General features: G+C 39.0%; 1 protein-coding gene across 5 annotated transcripts in view; it reads right to left on the bottom strand.

The window, feature by feature from the left end:
• Window positions 1-366: 366 nt before the first annotated feature.
• Parg (poly(ADP-ribose) glycohydrolase) overlaps window positions 367-19394 on the bottom strand; it is a 108542-nt gene continuing 89514 nt past the window's right edge. For 4 of the 5 annotated variants that reach the window (XM_034498044.2, XM_034498043.2, XM_076931434.1 and 1 more), the window contains 3 exons: window positions 14086-14191; window positions 2333-2461; window positions 367-1407 (listed from right to left, as the gene is read on the bottom strand). In XM_034498044.2, coding sequence (XP_034353935.1) covers window positions 1253-1407; window positions 2333-2461; window positions 14086-14191 — 390 coding nt within the window. In that variant the 3' untranslated portion in view covers window positions 367-1252. The remainder of the gene's footprint in view (window positions 1408-2332; window positions 2462-14085; window positions 14192-19394) is intronic. The other variant, XM_076931436.1, reaches the window with a different exon arrangement.

The raw sequence follows: 19394 nt of genomic DNA, 5'->3' as shown, positions 1-19394 counted from the left end.
AACAAAAGCTTCTTGGTAACAGGACTTGACTTTTATTGGCTTTTCCTGACAGCTAGACAGTAACCAGAACTTTAACGGTTTAAGACTACTTTGGAAATCTGAAAAAGTGTTTTTGGGATTACATTCTAATCAGTTAATGTCAGACTGGCTTTGGTTTCCAGATTAACCTCACAAAGACATTGATTATAGGTTACCTTGTTGGTGGTTTTAAAAATACAAGTGTGAGTAAGAGATTTGAAACAGGGCTCTTCAAAAGCCCAGACCTCACTGTCTCCCGACCTCAGTTGGTGGATTTTATGTACTCTTGCAGACACAATTAAAGAGCACATGCTTATATGTATAAATAAAATATAAGTGATATGGGAGTTTCTGACAAATGATTTATTAATGAAATTTATTAACTCTAATATTTACTGCCAGAGAAACTTCCATATGTACAAATCAGCGTGAAGTTTCCAGCCCCAACCTTTGGTTACATGAATATGCCTTAAGCACCACAGAACAAACATTGATCCTAATTGCAAAGGAAAAACAAGTCATGAAAAAAACAAAAACCCCAATGCTCTTGAACCTGGTTTCTTTATACCAAACAAGGAAAATCCTTTTATTCTACATTTGCTTTCCTCTTGGTCAGCTTCTAAAATAGCACTGGGAAAAAAGGGACAAAACCCCCCCCATTGCTTATAGGGATGATGTTTCAAAAGAGAAACTGGAAATTAGTCTGTCTTAAATAGAAAATAGTTTTAGCCTAAAAGATACTGACTGGTATTAAGTAACATAAGAAAAACTTCAACTTTCAAAATTCAAAATGGAGACAACGCAAGCCTAACAAGGTTTGGGAGTGAGAAGCTCACAGGTAACCATAGTAAACTCAGATTTCTGGATTTTAACTCATTCAGGTGAGATGGTCTCCACTAGCCACCAAAGCAGTCTGGATAATACACAGACAGAAAGAACAATGCCTAAAAGCTGAATGTAACCTTTTGTGGGTTTTCTCAAGAAATCAGATTGGCAAAATAAAGAGAAAAAAAAATAAAGAATAAAGACTGAAGGAGAAGAAAAATGGAAGAAACCATGTCTAAGCCCATGTCCATCAGGATGAACAAGTGACAACTGCATATGTAGAAGAGACTACACCCTTGATTACAAATGTGGATTATATACACATTTAGATCAGATTAAGTCAGTTCATATGTCACACCCCACATTTCAAATAGGATGACTCTGAGAGGAAGTCCTATTCATTGGTTCCTCAGGTGCCTGTCTTCTGTCCTGGCTGGTCAGTGGTCTCTGCACTTGACTCAACAGCATGGTATATGAAGGGATAGAGCTTGGTGTCTGGTCCAGGGGTGGAACAGGTTCTGCATTCTTCATTGTAGTATCTAAGCAATAACTTGTACACTTTTCCTAGAGCGTGAAAGACCAGAACAATTTGCATATTAAGTTATATTGATAGAAAAACTTAAGACAAAAACTTGCTATTTTAAATTATCTTACAAGTATAAGTTCAGATTTGGCTTCTGAAAATATAGTATGAATTTCTAATGCCTAGAAGGATTTCCTGACATAAACTTTAACATTCTAAAAACACTTGAAAGCGACACAGGCTATGATTATAGTGGGCTGTCCATGATCCTCTGTCCATGTCTTGTCTATTGAGTTCACTGCAGCCCCAGCTATACACCAGGCTCCCACAGGAGCAACACACTATATGAACACAGTACATTCTCAGAAATTTGACAGACTGAGGACTTGAGGACTGTCAGGTTTGAATTTATCTTCCTCTCATGTATGTTTTAAATATACACTCTGTATACCCGCACTCTTCTTTATATTTCTGTATCAATAAAAGTAAAAATAAACATTAATTCTGGCTCCCCACCCCCCTTTTCTTTTTCTCCCTCCCTCCCTCCCTCCCTCCCTCCCTCCCTCCCTCCCTCCTTCCTTCTTTCCTTCCTTCCTTCCTTCCTTCCTTCCTTCCTTCCTTCCTTCCTTCTTTCTCTTGTTCTTTCTTTCTTTTTTGTGAGATAGGGCTATTATCCCAGGCTGGCCTGGAACTGATGATTCTCCAACTGGCTGGGATTATAGGTACATACCACTATGCCTGGCCAGAGACCTCACTCTAAGATAACAGACTTATGTCAATATCATAACTGAAATTCTTCCAGAAAACAAAAAAACAAACCTCTGCAGAACCCGCCTGCTTAAGTGTGCTGTCACTCTGCTTGCCCCAGATAACTTTTCTTACTATGATCCATCCAGAGTAGCAAGTGTTCCTCCTGGCTGGTACACATCCATCTAGATAGCGAGTGTCAAACTATCTCCTACTCACCAACATTCAGTTTCCTCTCAGTAAGGAAACTGTGCATGCTGTAAATGTCTCTCATCAATTCTGAGTCCCCAAAGGTGAAATAAACCACATCTCGTTCAGCTGCAGCAGCTGCCAGTATCTGTATTAAGGCTGCAACAAAGAGAACAGGCAGTTATACCATGGCACTTCTCTTTCATCCAGCTACAGAGGCTGGTATGCCACAGCTTTTACCTGGATCAAGGATTTACAAACCCAATGCATATGTTACTAGGTATGGTGAGTAGATGATGACATTAATTATTCAGTTTATGGCTCGTCAGGTATGGTTTGGAGGATAAATATAACTGCAGCAGCCTCACAGTTACTTCTCTGGGCCACAAAGAAAGGAAAGTTCACTTGAAGTAACAACCAAGGAAACAAGGTAGTATATATAATTACTTTTATTAATCTTGAATTATTTTTGTTTGCTTGATTTAATACTTCTGTCTCCTTACACACTTGCTAAGCTGTTAAGCACACCTGTGTCCCTCTGGCATTCACACGGATCTGTCCCTGGCACAGGAGTCAGTGTTACTGAAGACACTCGATGAGTAAACTCCTGGAGTGTTAGAACAGAAAAACAACTGACAACTACTGATCTCCAATCAAAGCTACAAACCTCTGAACCTGAAGTATGTTTCTAGAAATTAAGTTTCTTTTCAATATTTATTTCAAAGAAATATTTATTTGAATATGAACAAACCTGAACTTGGCAACAACTCTCGCCCTCATGCTAGGTATGTTTTACTCTGTAACACAGAAGGCAGGAATGCAGTTAAAGCATGATGAAGAATTTTTCTATAGTTAGGATTTTATACACCTAACCAAATACCTTTAACATTACTCAGAGTAGGGCAGAAGCTCCAACTGCAAGCGTTAATAGGTGCCACCACTGGGGAAATTGTTTTGCAGTGTCTTCTCATAGATCCATTAAAAGCTCACAAAGAGGGGGAGAGATCACAGTAACTATACAGTGAGATGTCAATGGTGTCCAACGTTATTAAGTGCCTCCACAGTCCTACTGCTACAGTCATCTGAGAAGGCATAGCCCAATCCCAGACTCAAAACACTGTAGACCTTAAGCATGTGAGTGTCATAAAACACTTTCGGAAATACCCAGACTCAAATAGAGTAAGACACAGAACTGCATCCAATCCTGGACTCCCGGAGGAGAGAAAAAGCTAGATTTATTTTTTTATTTCTTTTTTTTATTGGATATTTTATTTACATTTCAGATGTTATCCCCTTACCCCATTTCCCCCTCACCCAGGAACCCCTATCCCAGCCCCCCTCCTCCTGCTTCTATGAGGATGTGCACCCCCCCCACCTCGCCACCCTCAAATTCCCCCACACTGGGGTGTCCAGAAAGGCTAAATTTATTATCTATTTGGCCATCTGGCATAATGACACAGAGGAAAGGACAGATAAACATAACCTATACTTGTATGAGTTTAATAATTATAATGAAATATTTTTCTTAGGAAATACACACTGCTGTATTTCAGAAAAAAGGGAAACAATGCATGTTAACTTATGTTCAAATGGTTCTGTAACAAAATGAACTTGCTGCCAAGCCTGATGATCTGAATTAAAACCCCAGACCCACATGGGAGCGGCAAAAACTAGATTCCCATAAACTTTTCTCTGCCCTCACATGTAGTCTATGCACACACACAATTAAAATAATAAATGCATTGGCATAAAAACACAGACATATTCATATACAGAGGGATGTGATATATATATATTTTTAAATAAGGTCTTTGTAGGTTCAGGCTGGCCTTGAACTCACAATCCTGCCTCAGTGACTTGAGTGCTGAGATTAAAAGAGTATACTACCATGCCTACCTATGATTATTTTTGACAATGCATGTGAGATTCTAAAATACCATCCAAGTCCTGTCCTGTTGTTTAGACTATATTTATTGACTATCTACAACCTGGGAGATACCATGATTAGGTCTCATTAATCTTAGAATGTTGAAAGGAATTAATTTCAAAGCAAAGGTAAGTTTTAATTAAAATTGCTCAACCAACTTATGCATACATTAAAACTTCAGAACACCCAGTTTTAAAAGGTTCCTAATTAACCTTAAAGTACATATAAAAATGAAAAATAATGAATTGTCATCTTGCAAATAAATTGTCCTTTACCAAAACATATCATGTTTTTACCTTTTAGTGAGAATGAAAAGTTGGCTTGAGTCGGTTTTGATTCACGCCTGTCTCTGTTCTACTTATCCTGCTGCACAGGCATATGCTGGACCAGTAAGGATACAGAGATGGGGTCCAATTCAGTCTCCACCCTCTGCCAGTTGTATTTAGCCACTTGCTTAGCTCTTGGCCTCATTTTTCTCAGTTACACAACAGAATTGAACCAGATGATCCTTAGAAACTCTCAGTTAGGATTCCATAATTACTGTTATCATTTTTCTGCCTGAATCAGGCATTAAGACTGTAAGTACACAAATGAGTTTCCAGGAAAATAAATTAATCTTGACCTTAAATACATCACTGAGTCATTGACAAAGTATTTTAATTTTTTTTCTTCTTTTTTTTTTTTTTTTTTGCATTGGTGTTTTGTCTGCATGTCTGTCTACGTGAGGGTGTTGGATCCCCTGGAACTAGAGTTACAAACAGCTGTGAGCTATCATGTGGGTGTTGAACCCAGGTCCCTTGGAAGAGCAGCTAGTGCTCCTGAATGCTAAGTCATCTCTCCAGTATTTTAAATGGCACTATCTACAGCACCTAATGCCTATGATATCTCCAAGGTCTTGGTAAAACTGTAGAATTAAGCCTCATGTTTTAAGTGAACTCTCTTGCATCAAAAGTTAGATGAGAATAAATTTAATGGGATATGTGGAAAGATGCCAAGTCTAATATAAAAGCATACAATTCTAGCTCAAGCATACATAGGTGCCAAACTAATCACTTAAATTAACCTGGAGGGAGCTTGGTTTTAATTTTCTTTTTGGCAACCATGTTACACCATGAGGAAAAAAAAAAAAAAAACAAATATGAATAACCTGAAAACACACTTTACTGTGTCCCATTACAGAAAATGAACCAAGCAAGTATGGCTAAGACACTGGGTATGGTGGCACGTACTGTTAATTACAGCAATACGGAGAAAGAGCCAGGTGTATCTCTGTAGGTTCAAGGCCAGCCTTGTCTACATACTGAGTTCCTGGACAGCTAGTGCTACATAGAGAGACCCTGTCTCACCAAAACATATCAGAGGTGGTGTCTGATGCCATGGACATGTAATATAAGTAGTATCTGCTAACACAGGGCTTAAACTCTAAGGATAAGCTCATTTAATTTTTACAGAACCAGAACAAGATAACTAGCATTACTGCCATTTTGAGAAGGACTAAGTAATTGTCTAAGGACAACTAGTAAGAATGCGGTAAAGCTGAGATTTGAACCCTGTATTCTGACTCAAAGCCCCATGCTCTTACCCATTCCGCTGCTTTCAAGCTGCAATGCAAAATAATTCTGCATGAGGCCAAGCAAACTTTATCATAAGTCAGACACAAGATTTCCTTAAGCTGTTTATTTGCATTATCTGAGTGTATTCTGGCAAGAAGGCTCAGATACGAGAGATGTGAAAGCATGGCCCATGCCTTCCCAGTGAACTCAGACTTCTGAGTGCTCACACACCCTTGGGTGCACTGACGGTCTTCAGCTCTGCTTGTAAACTCCAAAGTACACACATGGCGTTTAGGTCAACTCTTACATTAGAGCACCCCCATCCCCTGGCTACTGCTCTTAGTCTTGACTTGCCCCCTCCCTCTTCCTATAGGCATCACTAATTCCACCTTTATAGTCTATTCATTGTTTTAAACAGTCTTTCTTCAAGCCCACCACTCTTCCTGCAATGCTGTATTACTTTCCTCACTACTAACCAAAGCAACTTATGGAAAGAAAGGTCTCTTTTGGCTCACATTGAGAGTAGGTAGGGAGGGTAGGGAAGGTGTGGCAGCTAAAGCATGGCACAGCGGTCACTGTGGATCCTCAGGCAGAAAGCAGAGGTGGGTGCTGGTGCCCAGTTGCTTTCTTTTAGCCCAGTAACTAGCCCATTGGACAGTACTCCCCATATTTAGGGTGAGTTGTCCCATCTTAAGTAACCTAAACTGGTAACCCAATCATAGACATGTCCAGAAGTTTGTTCTTATAGTAAACCTAAATCCCATCAAGTTGACAATCTACCATCACAAATGTCAACTTTTATATTTAGACCCAGATCCAGTGCAGATTAAAAGCTTGTGATGTCAGGCTGATTACCCACTCTCCATGCCTCAGTATGTCACCTATAAAAACAAAAGGTCTTCCTAAAAAGTTGTGTGCTTATACAACAAGTAACTAACTTGTCGCCAAGCCTGATGACCCATTAATGTACATCTCCTAGAACAGAGAACACAGTCAGCATGTACTTAGGTCACAACAGGAAACACAATGATAACTGGCATCTGGTGTTGGTGGCAGACAGGGTCAGCTTGGTCAGTTCTGAAACTTACCTGCTGTGCTCCTTTGTGAATCTGTCTACAAATCTTGCCTTTCCAGTCTCACAAAGAAGGTTACAAAGAGTAGCTATGCAAATAAAAATACAAAGTGCGACGATTCTGACACTTGACTGATCACCACCAACTTGGAGGCTATGAAACAAAGCATGCAAGCCATTTCCCAGATCCAGGAATACAGCGGCATCTTATAGGTATCGATGACAAACACTCCACATATCCTTGACCTTACATCATCACACAAAACACTGGAATACAGAAAGAACAATGCAGAATTGTTCCGTGTGTTCTTACTCATGGGAAGCTGAGAGAGAAAGGGAAATGTGGTCTGTTCCTACTACAGAGGAAGCAGAGTACCAGGCGATCTGGTACCTGAGGTGATCTGGCCCCAAATCTACCTACTCAAGGACTCACTCTTTCCCTATGTTTACAACCACAATTTCCACAGCTCTCAGTTAAAGGGCCACAGGTCAGGCCAACCATAGCACGGCAGAAAACCATAGCACGGCGGAAAATGACTCACTGACACTACCCTACTACCATTCTGGATTAATAATTTTTCTGGTGTTTAGCATTTTTTTGAGACATGTTCTCCTATGTAGTCTAGATTTGCTGATTCACATGTCATATGTGTCAGAGTACTGGGGCCAAAGGCATGCATGTACCTTCATGCCTGGCTTGAGTTAAGCCATCTTGATTCTAAAACAGGAAAGAAATTAGTAAAGACATTATTAGGTTTGACTTAAGTGGATATAAGGATGGCCAAATGGAAAATAAATGTATACCACGTTTCTACATTTCACCAATCTTTCACTTAATATGTCAAGGGATCCAATGGAAATCTTAGTTAATAAAAGATAAACTTAATGTTTACTGGGTATGTTCATTTGGTCTCATGGATGGAATCCTATCCAAGTTGGTCTAATTAGCAGTATTTCTACGGAATTTTAAAAAATCCCATGGAGTCTTTCTTTTAATCTTGGGCCACCCAGTTGCAATGCATGTCAAGCCTGTAACTATGTAGTTCTGGTTCCTGCCATTCAGGTACACTGATGAAAACAAGAGGCTGTGGCTACCACACTGAGTAGCCCCCAGGAGGGAATCAATATGTATGTTACAGAGATGGAGGAGCTGATCTCAGAATCTGGTCATATGTTAGGTCAATTCCATGAGGCCTTCCTCAGACACATGTAATAACCCCTTCTAGGTGAGACGAAAGGGCCACACTCAAATGGGACGACCCTTCCTTCCCTTCTGGCGAAAGAGATAACCCACATTAGACTTTTCTTTGTCAGCCTACCACTCGTCTGAACTTCACATACAGCATGTGCAGGACATAGAATCTTCTGCTTTAGGTAACATTCAAGTGGGGACTGAGGGGTGGTGGGGGGAGCTAGTCAGGCACAGATACAGCTAGAAAAGAGTGTATAGTGTCTGGGAGTAATAAGCAGCTGCGTGGGAATGCTGACACACATCTTATTTATGATTCCCTTACTAGGCAAGGCTCAGGGATAGAAAAGAAAATGAGCAGACTATGATGTCAAGATACTCTTTAGTATACTAAGATAGCGATGGCATAATCTCTTACAGGCCAAGTAAATACCTTATGGAGATAGTAAAAAATAAGCAAGGAAGCAAGCATCAGGAGACACTGACAAGGAACCTTAAACAGAGTGTTCATGAAGGGAGCAGAGACCAATAAGAACAATGAGTGTTTCATTGAGAGAGTCTGTTGGGCATGGAGCAAGTGCTATCCTCTTCAGAGACACCTTTACAAGTGCCAGTATATCTGCAATAATTAAGTCAAACAAGCTAAAATCAACTCTTAAGGCACAAATAATATCTTTATTCTTTTATTGTAATGCAGTAAGTCTAGAAAGAAAAAAACTTATTTTGACTTAGAAACATCTTATGGAGCTCAGGACTGGTGCACATCACTCTCTATTTCTCTCCCAGCCTTCCTTGAGTAAGAATACTCTACATTCTTGCAACAGTCTTTTGCAACATGCTTAGATAAGATTTTAAATGACAGTGTATATTCAGGATGTCTGGAGCAGTTATCAGAAGCCGACCTCATAGTCTGTTCTGGTAGGATGTTAAAAAACAGCAGCAACAAAAACTATACTCAAAAAAAGCAAAAAGAATTCTTCATAGTAGCACACACCTCTGATCCCAGCAGAGGCAGGTGGATTGCTGTGAGCTATGGGCTAACTTGTTGTACCTAATGAGTTCCAGGTCAGCTAGGGCTATATAATAGTGAGATGTAATAATAATAATAATAATAATAATAACAACAACAACAACAACAACAACAACAACAACGACAATAGCAATGACAATAACAACAACAATAGAAATCCTAACCAAAAAAAACTCACAAAAGGGTTTATAAAGCAAACACACAAAGTCGTTTCCACTTGAACAAAGAGAAAAGACCAAATAATCTACAAAATTATAAAATGTGTCCAGATATACCAAGGAGACAAAACACTGTTTTATCTTTAAAAGAGCATTGGTAAAAGACAGGGACACCATACAAGTGGGGACAAATAAATCACCTAAAACTTTAACAAAGGTGTAACACTAAGTAGGAACTCCAAGGGTGGAGGGCACTTCAGGATACTGATTGAACTATACTTATGAGGGCTTATGTCTCAATAAACGAATTTCTAGTGAAACCATCCTAAAATGCACTTAATCATACAGCCTAGTGAATATCCCAGCCTAGTACCACAACAGCACAGGAGTTTTATATACCACTAGTCATCTGTTTGGGAAAAGATCAAAATCAAGATTTGAAGCAAGTTTTCTACTGAATTCCTAAAGAAACACTGTTAGGCAGGTACACCAGGAAGAGAGCTCAGATTGAAAGGCACTTTCCCATGTCTTCCAGAAAAACAGAGCCCAGCCAGGCAGGAGGGCATAAAGCCTCACTGGGATCCAGCACAAATACCCTCTGTTCTATAGGACAGCAGTTGTAATAAATGACAGTCAATTAATTAAGAGACAACATAAAGAGATTAAACTTTTTTTTTCATAATAGATCAGGTGTGGAGGCACATGCCTTTAACACCAGCACTTAGGAAGCTGAGGCAAGATCATGAGTTCAAGACCTGCCTGGGCTACATAGCGCATACAAGGTCTACTGCTAGGATATATAGGGAAACTCTGTCTCAACCAAACAAAAAGAAACACCCCAAAACAAAAAAACCACAACTGATTAAACAAACAAGAAATGATTATACTAATGTATAACTAGAGACACTGATATCAAATTGTTGTGAGCTGTGAGACTTGTGTGCTATTAGTCAACACTAATTCAGAAATACTTGTCTCTAGTTTTAATTAAGAAAATGCAAGCTTAAGAATTTGGACGTGTCTATGTTCTCCACAAAAATCTGTTTTTTATTGTTGTTACAAAAATAATACATAAAACAACAACCACAAAAGAAAATATGTTTCTATTATCCATTTAAAGGAAATCGTAGTTAATTTTTGCACATACAGATAAACATAAAGAACCCCAGACTTGTATGTGTATTGTTTTACATGCATAATTTAATTTTTAAGATGATTCACATGATATGTTTTTTCATTTTCCCTCTAGGTAGGAATAGTCCAAAGATATCTTCCCATTTTAGCAGATTTCTGTAATGGTTTAAATGTGCAATCTTTTATTTCATAAATATTTTTTTTTCCTGTATCAAAGTGCAAAAGGCCTTGGGCTTGATCCTCAGCACAGTCAGAAAACAACCCTAAACAAACTTATGTATAGGCAACCAATACCTCATAGTGACTAGTAATCTACTGCCTTTTCAACCAAGTGCATGGGAGGGAGTGAGAGTGACTCTTAGGCTAAATCTCAATAACTGAGAAGGTGAGTCACCCAGGAGAAACCTGAGAACACTACCCTGATGGAGCAAGCAAGGCTGCTGCAGTGAGAGAAAGGGGTTTTAAGCCACAAATAAAAGGATACAAATGAGCACACTTATAAAGCGTTCCTGCTGTCCAGCACACATGGCCACGGTCTGTGGCAGACCAGGCTTTTGGATTGATGATATGAATCTAGTCATTTGTTTTACTTAAAAGAAAAACCAGAAAAAGGAAGTATCTGTCAAAAGATCAATAACTCCAGAGTGAAAAACGGGTTTCCTCAAACAAATTCAAGACAATAAAGAATTTCATAAAATAAATCTCACAAATTCCTTCTTTTGTAGACTTTCAAACTTCAAAAAAACTTCAAATTACCAGGCAATTTTTATTTCTGAGCCAGAATGAAATACAGTAGTCTTTAAAATGAGGGGACAAGAAGGTTATTTTAAAGATGTCACAAAAACATCAAAAATGTGGACACATAAAAATGAACTCAATATGGCATTTGACCAAAAGGCTGAAATACACAGGGGAAAAAAGCCAAACCTGAACAAAAATGCCTGTAACAACAAGCTACTGAACACTTAATATTCTTTAATGTACTAGGAATTATTACTGACTGGAGAAAGAACAATTGTCCCAAGAATATACGGGGAGGAGACATGAAAAAAACAATTCACAAATCCAAACAAAACAGTGTAATAAACATGGAAACTGTTGATTATCAGGATAACTGGATACTGATATATTTCACCTTTCTAAGGCTCATCCTACAGACCTTCAGTGGGACAATCTATATTAGGTATGAAAATATAAAGTACTCATTTTTTTTTTGTTTGTTTGTTTTTTGAGACAGGGTTTCTCTGTGTAGCCCTGGCTGTCCTGGAACTCACTCTGTAGACCAGGCTGGCCTCGAACTCAGAAATCCGCCTGCCTCTGCCTCCCAAGTGCTGGTATTAAAGGCATGCGCCACCACCGCCCGGCTAAGTCCTCATATTCTAGGAGTTAATCTTACCTGAGGAAATTTATCCCGAGAAGGTTATTATATGCAACTTAAATCAAAACAGTGAATGAATCAATTGTATCGAGTAGAGAATCTCTGAACTGTGATATATATGTACATAGAACAGAATAATACATAGCTATTAAAATAATTGGCAATAAACCTATATTTTTTGGTGTTGAAAACTATCAGAGTGCAGGTTTTAAAAAGGGGTTGTGGGACAGAATTATGGTGTAAATTCATTCACGTCAAATAGCTACACAGAATGTTTTCACAAAGCTATTCAATGTTGACAGTGGATTTAGGTGATGTTTACATACTTGATGGTATTTTTCTGGGTTCAGAACAGTGAATATGTCACTTTTATGAAAATAGCAAGCTTTTCATTATGGGGATGATTCCACAATGACAGACTCACCTGTTTTACTCCTAATAAGCTGGCTTTTATCTATGCCTTGTGTGGCTGTCAAGGATAGTTGCTTTTGTGTGCTGGGACTGCCCTTAGTGTTCCCAGGCAACTCCAAGCTGGCTCTAGCACTATGTTCCTAGAGCGAACACTGAAACAGAATTGCTTTAGTCTTAGTTTGTGGCACTAACGAGATGATTCAGATAACCCCAACTGTCTTGATTAATTCTTTGGCAACTTGACACAAGCTAGAGTCAAGAGAAGAGGGAACCCCTTCTTTGAGATGCCTCCACCAAATGGACCCCTGGGCAAGTCTGTGGGGGCATTTAAAAAAAAAATGATTGGTGTGAGAGGTCCCAGCTCGTGGTGGGCAGCACCACTCCTGGACACCTGGATGTTGTAAGAAATCAGGCTGGTTCAACTATGGGAAGCAAGTCAGTGAGCAGCACTCTTCCATGGCCTCTGCATCAGTTCCTGCCTCCAGATTCCTGCCTGAGTTTGCACCCTGACTTCCTTTAATAATGGACTGTTATGTGGAACTATAAGCTGAAATAAACCTTTTCCTCCCCAAGCTGCTTTTGGTCAGTGTCTTATCACAGTAACAGAAACCTTAAACAAGACACCAACCTCTTAGGGAGAATGGGTTCAGTCATATACGTGATGATTCAATCAGCAGCCTACACAATGAAAATCCAATTTGAGCACCAGAAGTAAGCAGAATTTTCTAGCTGAACATACTGACATTCAAGGAGAAGTGATTTGACACTATTAAGAGATGTCAAAGATTCCAGGCCTTATTGTAAGTGTAATGTGTCTCCTCAAAGTATGGAGCTTAAGAATTCTGTGGGTTATTCTAGTGAATTTTCAAACTTGAAGAGATCAGGAGGCAAAATGCAGTTGGCCTGGGGACCCTCTGAGCCTGTGGCTACAGTCTGAAGTAAAGGCAGTCATGTTAAGGACTATCTTCTTTCTTTCTTTCTTTCTTTTTTTTTTCAAGACAGGGTTTCTCTGTGTAGCCTTGGCTGTCCTGGAACTCACTCTGTAGACCAGGCTGGCCTCAAACTCAGAAATCCACCTGCCTCTGCCTCCCAAGTGCTGGTATTAAAGGCGTGTGCCACCTTTACAAGGACTATCTTCTAATCTGTACTAATTCCAGGAAGTTAAGTGCCAGAACTGTCTGTGGTACTTCTAGTTTCTGTCAGACCAGCTGGGATGAAATGGAGCAGTGATCTTTCTTAGCTAATGACAGTATTGCTTTCTACATTTGATGCTTTCAAAGCCAGTAGATGCTATAATAGTAATGTCTCATCCGTCTTGAGTATCATAATGCCCCCTGGTCTGTGGCATACGTGCAGCTCCTCCAGGCCACACTCCCATGGCACTGTATTCATCACAGCACTAACAACATGTGCTGCATTTGCCTAGGCCTTTCTTTCACATACTGAGCTGTGACTGTCAAGAGCAGGGTCACATCTTATTTACCTCCATTCTCAGTGCCACAGCACAGCAGATGGGCCATCTGTTTAGTGAGTGAATGAATGAGTTCAGTGAATAGCACTGGCCATAAACAACTCTCCTGTGAGCAAAGTACTTTGGTTTGAAACATCTGAGTTGATTTTACAGTTTTCCTTCCCACTGACCTTTGTACATTGGGCAGATCGAATCCCTCAAGCCAAAGTAAATTCTGTGGGATCTGGTTAATCAAAGAGATAAGCAACCTCTGCATGGAAATAGTAACTGAAGCTAAGAATTTCTCCAAATGCAGCAATAAAAAGGAGGATAGTGTCAAGTGTTCTTACATCCTTGGATTTTTATAGTCTCTTATTCCAGAACATTAGAAACCGGGCTGTAAAGACTGATTAACTTATCTCTCTAACCCTCTCACCTCCAGTCTGCAAGCTATTACCTTTCCCTACAGTGACTGACTTACCTTTTAATCTAGCATCACCCCCAAAGGCACCACAGCCCCAGTTTCCTGTGGCCACTGCAGAAAGATTCTCAGAAGGAACTCCAGGACGGAGGAATCCACAGTAAGCCTGTAGGAGACACAGCACAGCACATGAGTGAGCAGACGCAAACAGCACCCACTGGCTGACGGTCTGAGAGTGGCAGTCACGATCAAGTTTTGTTCTCACTCTCATTTTTCTTAGAGCCAAAACAGAAGGGAAAGAGAGAATCAGAGTAAGAGGAGGGAGCGAGTACAGAGTGAAACGTCCAGTGTCTGGCTGTAACTGTGTTGATATTGGGCAGATTCAACCTCTCAAACCAAGACAACTCTTAGTTTCTCTATCAGGTGAAATGACCACAAATGAGTTAACTAGACAGACTTCAGGGACCTGTGACAAAGTGCTAGGAATTAAAGCTGTCAACAAAGCACGGCTCCAACACGCCTCTAGACTTCTGAGCAGCGTCTACTTTCATGGAGCAAGAATGACTCCAGTGCTCACTATGCTTGAAGCATCAGATCCTTCCTCCTGACCTTCCTACACTTAGCTAAATGAGACCCCAGGGTTAGACTAACAACCACAAATTGAAAAGGCATTCTTCTAATTTGTAACAAAATCTTAGTGCAGACTGTCACTTAACACGCCCCCTCACCCTGCTCCTGAGTACTGAGAACAAAATGGCCTTTAACTCTCAGTCCTAGTCTCCAATTTCACAGTTCTGTTCTAAGCTAGCATATTTAAGAATTTGCTAGCAACCCCAGACAAATACATGTATCCTAAGCATGTTGGCTAACTAGTAACTAAATGAAAAGCTCATTTGGACACACGAGAACCCTAGTTTAAGGTCTCAAAGTTTCTGATTTTTATTCCTTTGCTATCAGCCAAGTCAGTCTTCTGCCTTTTAAGGGTTCTTAACTTTGTGAAACTATCAGACAAGTTAAAGAGGCTTAATGTAACAGCTAAGCAAATCTCTTCTAGGTTGTCTCAGGTATCAAACAAAGACAAAAATATAGTCTGCAGACTAAACCAAACTAAAAGGACGATCTGTGGCAAATACCCCTACAGAAAAAGCAAGGACAAAGAAAGATGCTTCTGTGAAGCCCCACAAGCAGAAATATAGTAAGTTGTTTTCTGAAGTCACCATGAAGGTATAAAGATATAATTTATACACTGTCAGGATGAATTAACAAGGCTATTTCTTCTACCCCCTCCTAGACTATAAATCCTGATAGATATTAATTATAAGGTATTGCTAAACCATTATTCAATACCAGGGTGCAGAGCTTATATAAGAACTCACAAATTACCTGCATAATCAGATGCACTAAGGTTCTGAAAATCCCTTTCTGGTCAACAATATGAGCAAGCTCCATTTGGTTTTGGTAGGTTCTTAAAAGATGAAGCATCTGACATTCATTATATGAATGTAAAGGAGAATAACTCTCTGTCAGAATAAAGATAACTCTGCCACTCTGTTTCCTGTCAGGTTTTCCTAACATGCCTAAACAAAAAGGAGTTCTCAGCCTTTCAAGCTTATGTTTATGCCTTATGAGAATGGTTTCAGACTCCGCCTCTCCATTGCAATCATCCTGGCAGGAGAGACAATACTCTAGAGACAGACATTTGTGGTTTTTCTCTTGGTCATTAGAATATTGAAACAATGCACCCCAGAGACTTACACCTTCCGCAGGAATCTCATGCTGGTAGAAGGGAAAGGCTGACCCCCAATGGAGGAACTTGCCTACCAGAAAGAGAAGCAATTCACACAGTTCTAACAATTCACTGGACAACTCTGAAGGACAAATGAACCAAGACAATAATAGGTCAATGATGGGTGGGGACCAGGGGTGTTTACTTATACCCCAGTGCCCTCTGTTTAAAGCTAAATCTCATGTCAGGACCCTATTTGTTTTTCTTCCCTATATGGCTACATTAAACACTTCTCTCCTCTCCTCTCCTCTCTTCTCTCCTCTCCTCTTCTCCTCCCCTCCCCTCCCCTCCCCTCCCCTCCCCTCCCCTCCCCTCCTCTCTTCTCTTCTCTTCTCTCTCTCCCTCTCTTTCTGTTTTTCACTATGACCTATCTCTTTAGAGTACTAGAGATGGATGGTTAAACCTAGCATGTCTGGACTGACAGACATTAGAAGCTCTAACATTCTCTCTAAATAACTGGGAGTTAAGTCATTGCAATGAGCAAAAAATAGCTTAGATTAGCAATAACCAGGCTCAACAGTGGAGAGTTTAAAACACTTAAATTATTAGAAGTAACATGAACATAAAGATCATATGTTTTTGAAAAGTGATCTTGAAAAAAAATGTCAACAATAAGAACTCTGAAATGGAAACTATGCAGTTAGTGGTTTTATCAAAATAATATTATTATCAGATAAAACTTTTAAAAATTAAATGATTTAGAATTACATACTTGTATAAAGGACTGGTTAGAATGATTACATGTAAAATGCTTCCATTCTGATAAAATGCATTTATAAGTTCAGAAGTACAGTAGTCTCCCAGTATCCTTTACAGGAGTATTTCAGGACACCAATGTAGATACCAATGTGGATACCAAAATACACTGGTGTTCAAATCACTTTCACAAGATAATACACTCTTATACAGCCTATACCACCATACTGTATACTTTAAAAAATTTAAACCATGTCTAGCTTTGCAAACAGTTGCTATAATGTATTAATTAGCAAGTAATAACAAAAAACCAAATCTATACATGTTTAGAATGAAGTAAAACATGTTTTCAATGTGCTTTCATTCAATTTATGGATGCAGAGCCCAAAAGATATGGAGGGCCAACTGAAGTAAGGTGCCTGAACCAACTGAAGTAAGGTGCCTGAACCCCTTAGAGGGTCTGCCCAGGCACAACTATTCCTCAGGAGGTCAGCAGACCCATAAGTGCTGAGGTTCTTTCTCCCTTCACAGGAGAAACTGAACTTACATTGCTGACAAAAAACAAAACAAAACAAAACAAAAAAAGAAGCAATCTCAGAAGCTTTGTCAAGTTCTCACCCCACAAAGTTGTTAAAAGTTCTCTAGAGTGCCATATTGGTGAATAATTTTCTTTTCCCCCAACCAAAGCTGGAGTGTTTGAGGAAACTGGCAGAAAAAAGGAAAACCAACTTGAACTCTGGCCATGTACTGACTGTCTCAAGATACGCGACAACATAGCAATTTATTCACCCCAATAAATAACTTGAAAAGAGGAAAGCATTCATACCCCAAGAGAATAAGGAAAAGAATCAAGGAACAAAATCTGCCAGAACAAAATCTGATGAAAAGGGAAGGGAAAGAGAAGGGAAGAGAAAGATAACTCTGGATCCTGAAAAATGCAAAAGAAAGTGTTGAAAACAAAAAACAAAAGAAAAATATTGGCATGTAGAACTAAAAACTAGAGACTGACCAGAAAATAGTGAAGACAGAGATGTAAACAAGAAACAAAGAAAGTGAAAAAGAAATGAAAGAAATCAGGGTAATTTCCAGAAAAAAAAAAAAAAAAACAAACTGGCAATAGAGTTATTCTGGCACAAACATGCACATGCAGACACAATAAGTACTTTGACTTCAAGGTCATTTGTAACACATTCAAGTAGATACATGTCAATTATGTTTCACTATCATGTAAACATATACTTTCCCCTAGATTAATACTTATTGTTCCTAAAGAATAGCTTATTCATATGAATTCAAACTACCATACTTGTTTAATCTAAACTAAGACACAGTTGATACGAAGGTTTTTGGTATTTTCTGATTTGTTAAAAAGACACACTTTTTTTTTGAAAAGAGAATAAAGTTTTATTACTAAAGAGCCTTAAAATTATCTCATGTTCAATCATAATATATTTTATAAACTCCTAAATACTTATTTGTATAAAGACACTAGTTTGTACCTTATGCATCAAAGAGAAGACTGTGGAATCAGTGAACTATTCACAACTAGGATAGTAGGTAAGTGAAGTCTTATCAATCCAAAGAATTATAAATATTTTATCATGAAGATAAGAAAACACAAGAGATTCCAACAGAGTCTGATGAAATAGAAAATAAAATATTGGATTATACAGGGGCTCAGGATCACAGGATCACAGAGACACCTGGACTCTGAGAAGTTCCAACACAAGCAAGATAACTGGAAAGACAGGCTCCAGTCAGAGTCAGTGAGTGCAAGTAGCATGAGAGATAACCAGATAGCAAAAATAAAAGTGCAAGAATGTTACCTGGCGTCATCAGAACCCAGTTCACCCAAGTAAGAACCGGAAAAGCAGAAATCACACCAGAAAAGCAGGATTCAGATTTAAAATCATTTCTCATGATGATGACAGAAGACTTTAAGAAGGAAATAAACAATTCCCTTAAAGAAATACAGGAAAACAGGTAGAAGCCCTTAAAAAGGAAACACAAAAATCCCTTAAGGAATTGCAAGAAAACACAACCAAATGGGTGAAAGAATTAAACAAAACCATCAGGATCTAAAAATGGATGTAGAAACAATAAAGAAATCACAAAGGGAGACTACCCTGGAGATAGAAAACCTAGGAAAGAAATCAGGAGTCATAGATCACCAACAGAATACAAGAGATAGAAGACAGAATCTCATGTGCAGAAGATACCATCGATACATTGACACAACTGTCAAAGAAATCCAAAATGCAAAAAGCTCCAAACCCAAAACATCCAGGAAATCCAGAACACAATGAGAAGGCCAAACCTAAGGATAATAGGTATAGATGACAGTAAAGATTCCCAACCTAAGGAGCCAGTAAATATCTTAAACAAAATTATAGGGGAAAACATTCCTAACCTAAAGAAAGAAATGCCCATGAACATACAAGAAGCCTACAGAACTCTAAATAGACTAGACCAGAAAAGAAATTCCTCCCGTCACATAATAATCAAAACATCAAATGCACAAAACAAAAAAAAATACTAAAAGCAGTAAGGGAAAAAGGTCAAGTAACATATAAAGGCAGACCTATAAGAATTACATCAGACTTCTCACTAGAGACTATAAAAGCCAGAAGATCCTGGACTGATATAATACAGACCCTAAGAGAACACAAATGCCAGCCCAGACTATTATACCCAGCAAAGCTCTCAATTACTATAGATGGAGAAACCAAGATATCCCATGACAAAACCAAATTTACACAATATCTTCCTACAAATCCAGCCCTACAAAGAATAATAGATGGAAAACCCCAACACAAGGAGGGAAACTACAACCTAGAAAAAACAAGAAAGTAATCTTCCAACAAACCCAAAAGAAGATAGCTGTACA

This window comes from Arvicanthis niloticus, chromosome 3 (assembly GCF_011762505.2).
Source record: "Arvicanthis niloticus isolate mArvNil1 chromosome 3, mArvNil1.pat.X, whole genome shotgun sequence".
NCBI classification, from domain to species: Eukaryota; Metazoa; Chordata; class Mammalia; order Rodentia; family Muridae; genus Arvicanthis; species Arvicanthis niloticus.
This window is presented reverse-complemented; position numbering and strand designations above follow the sequence as displayed.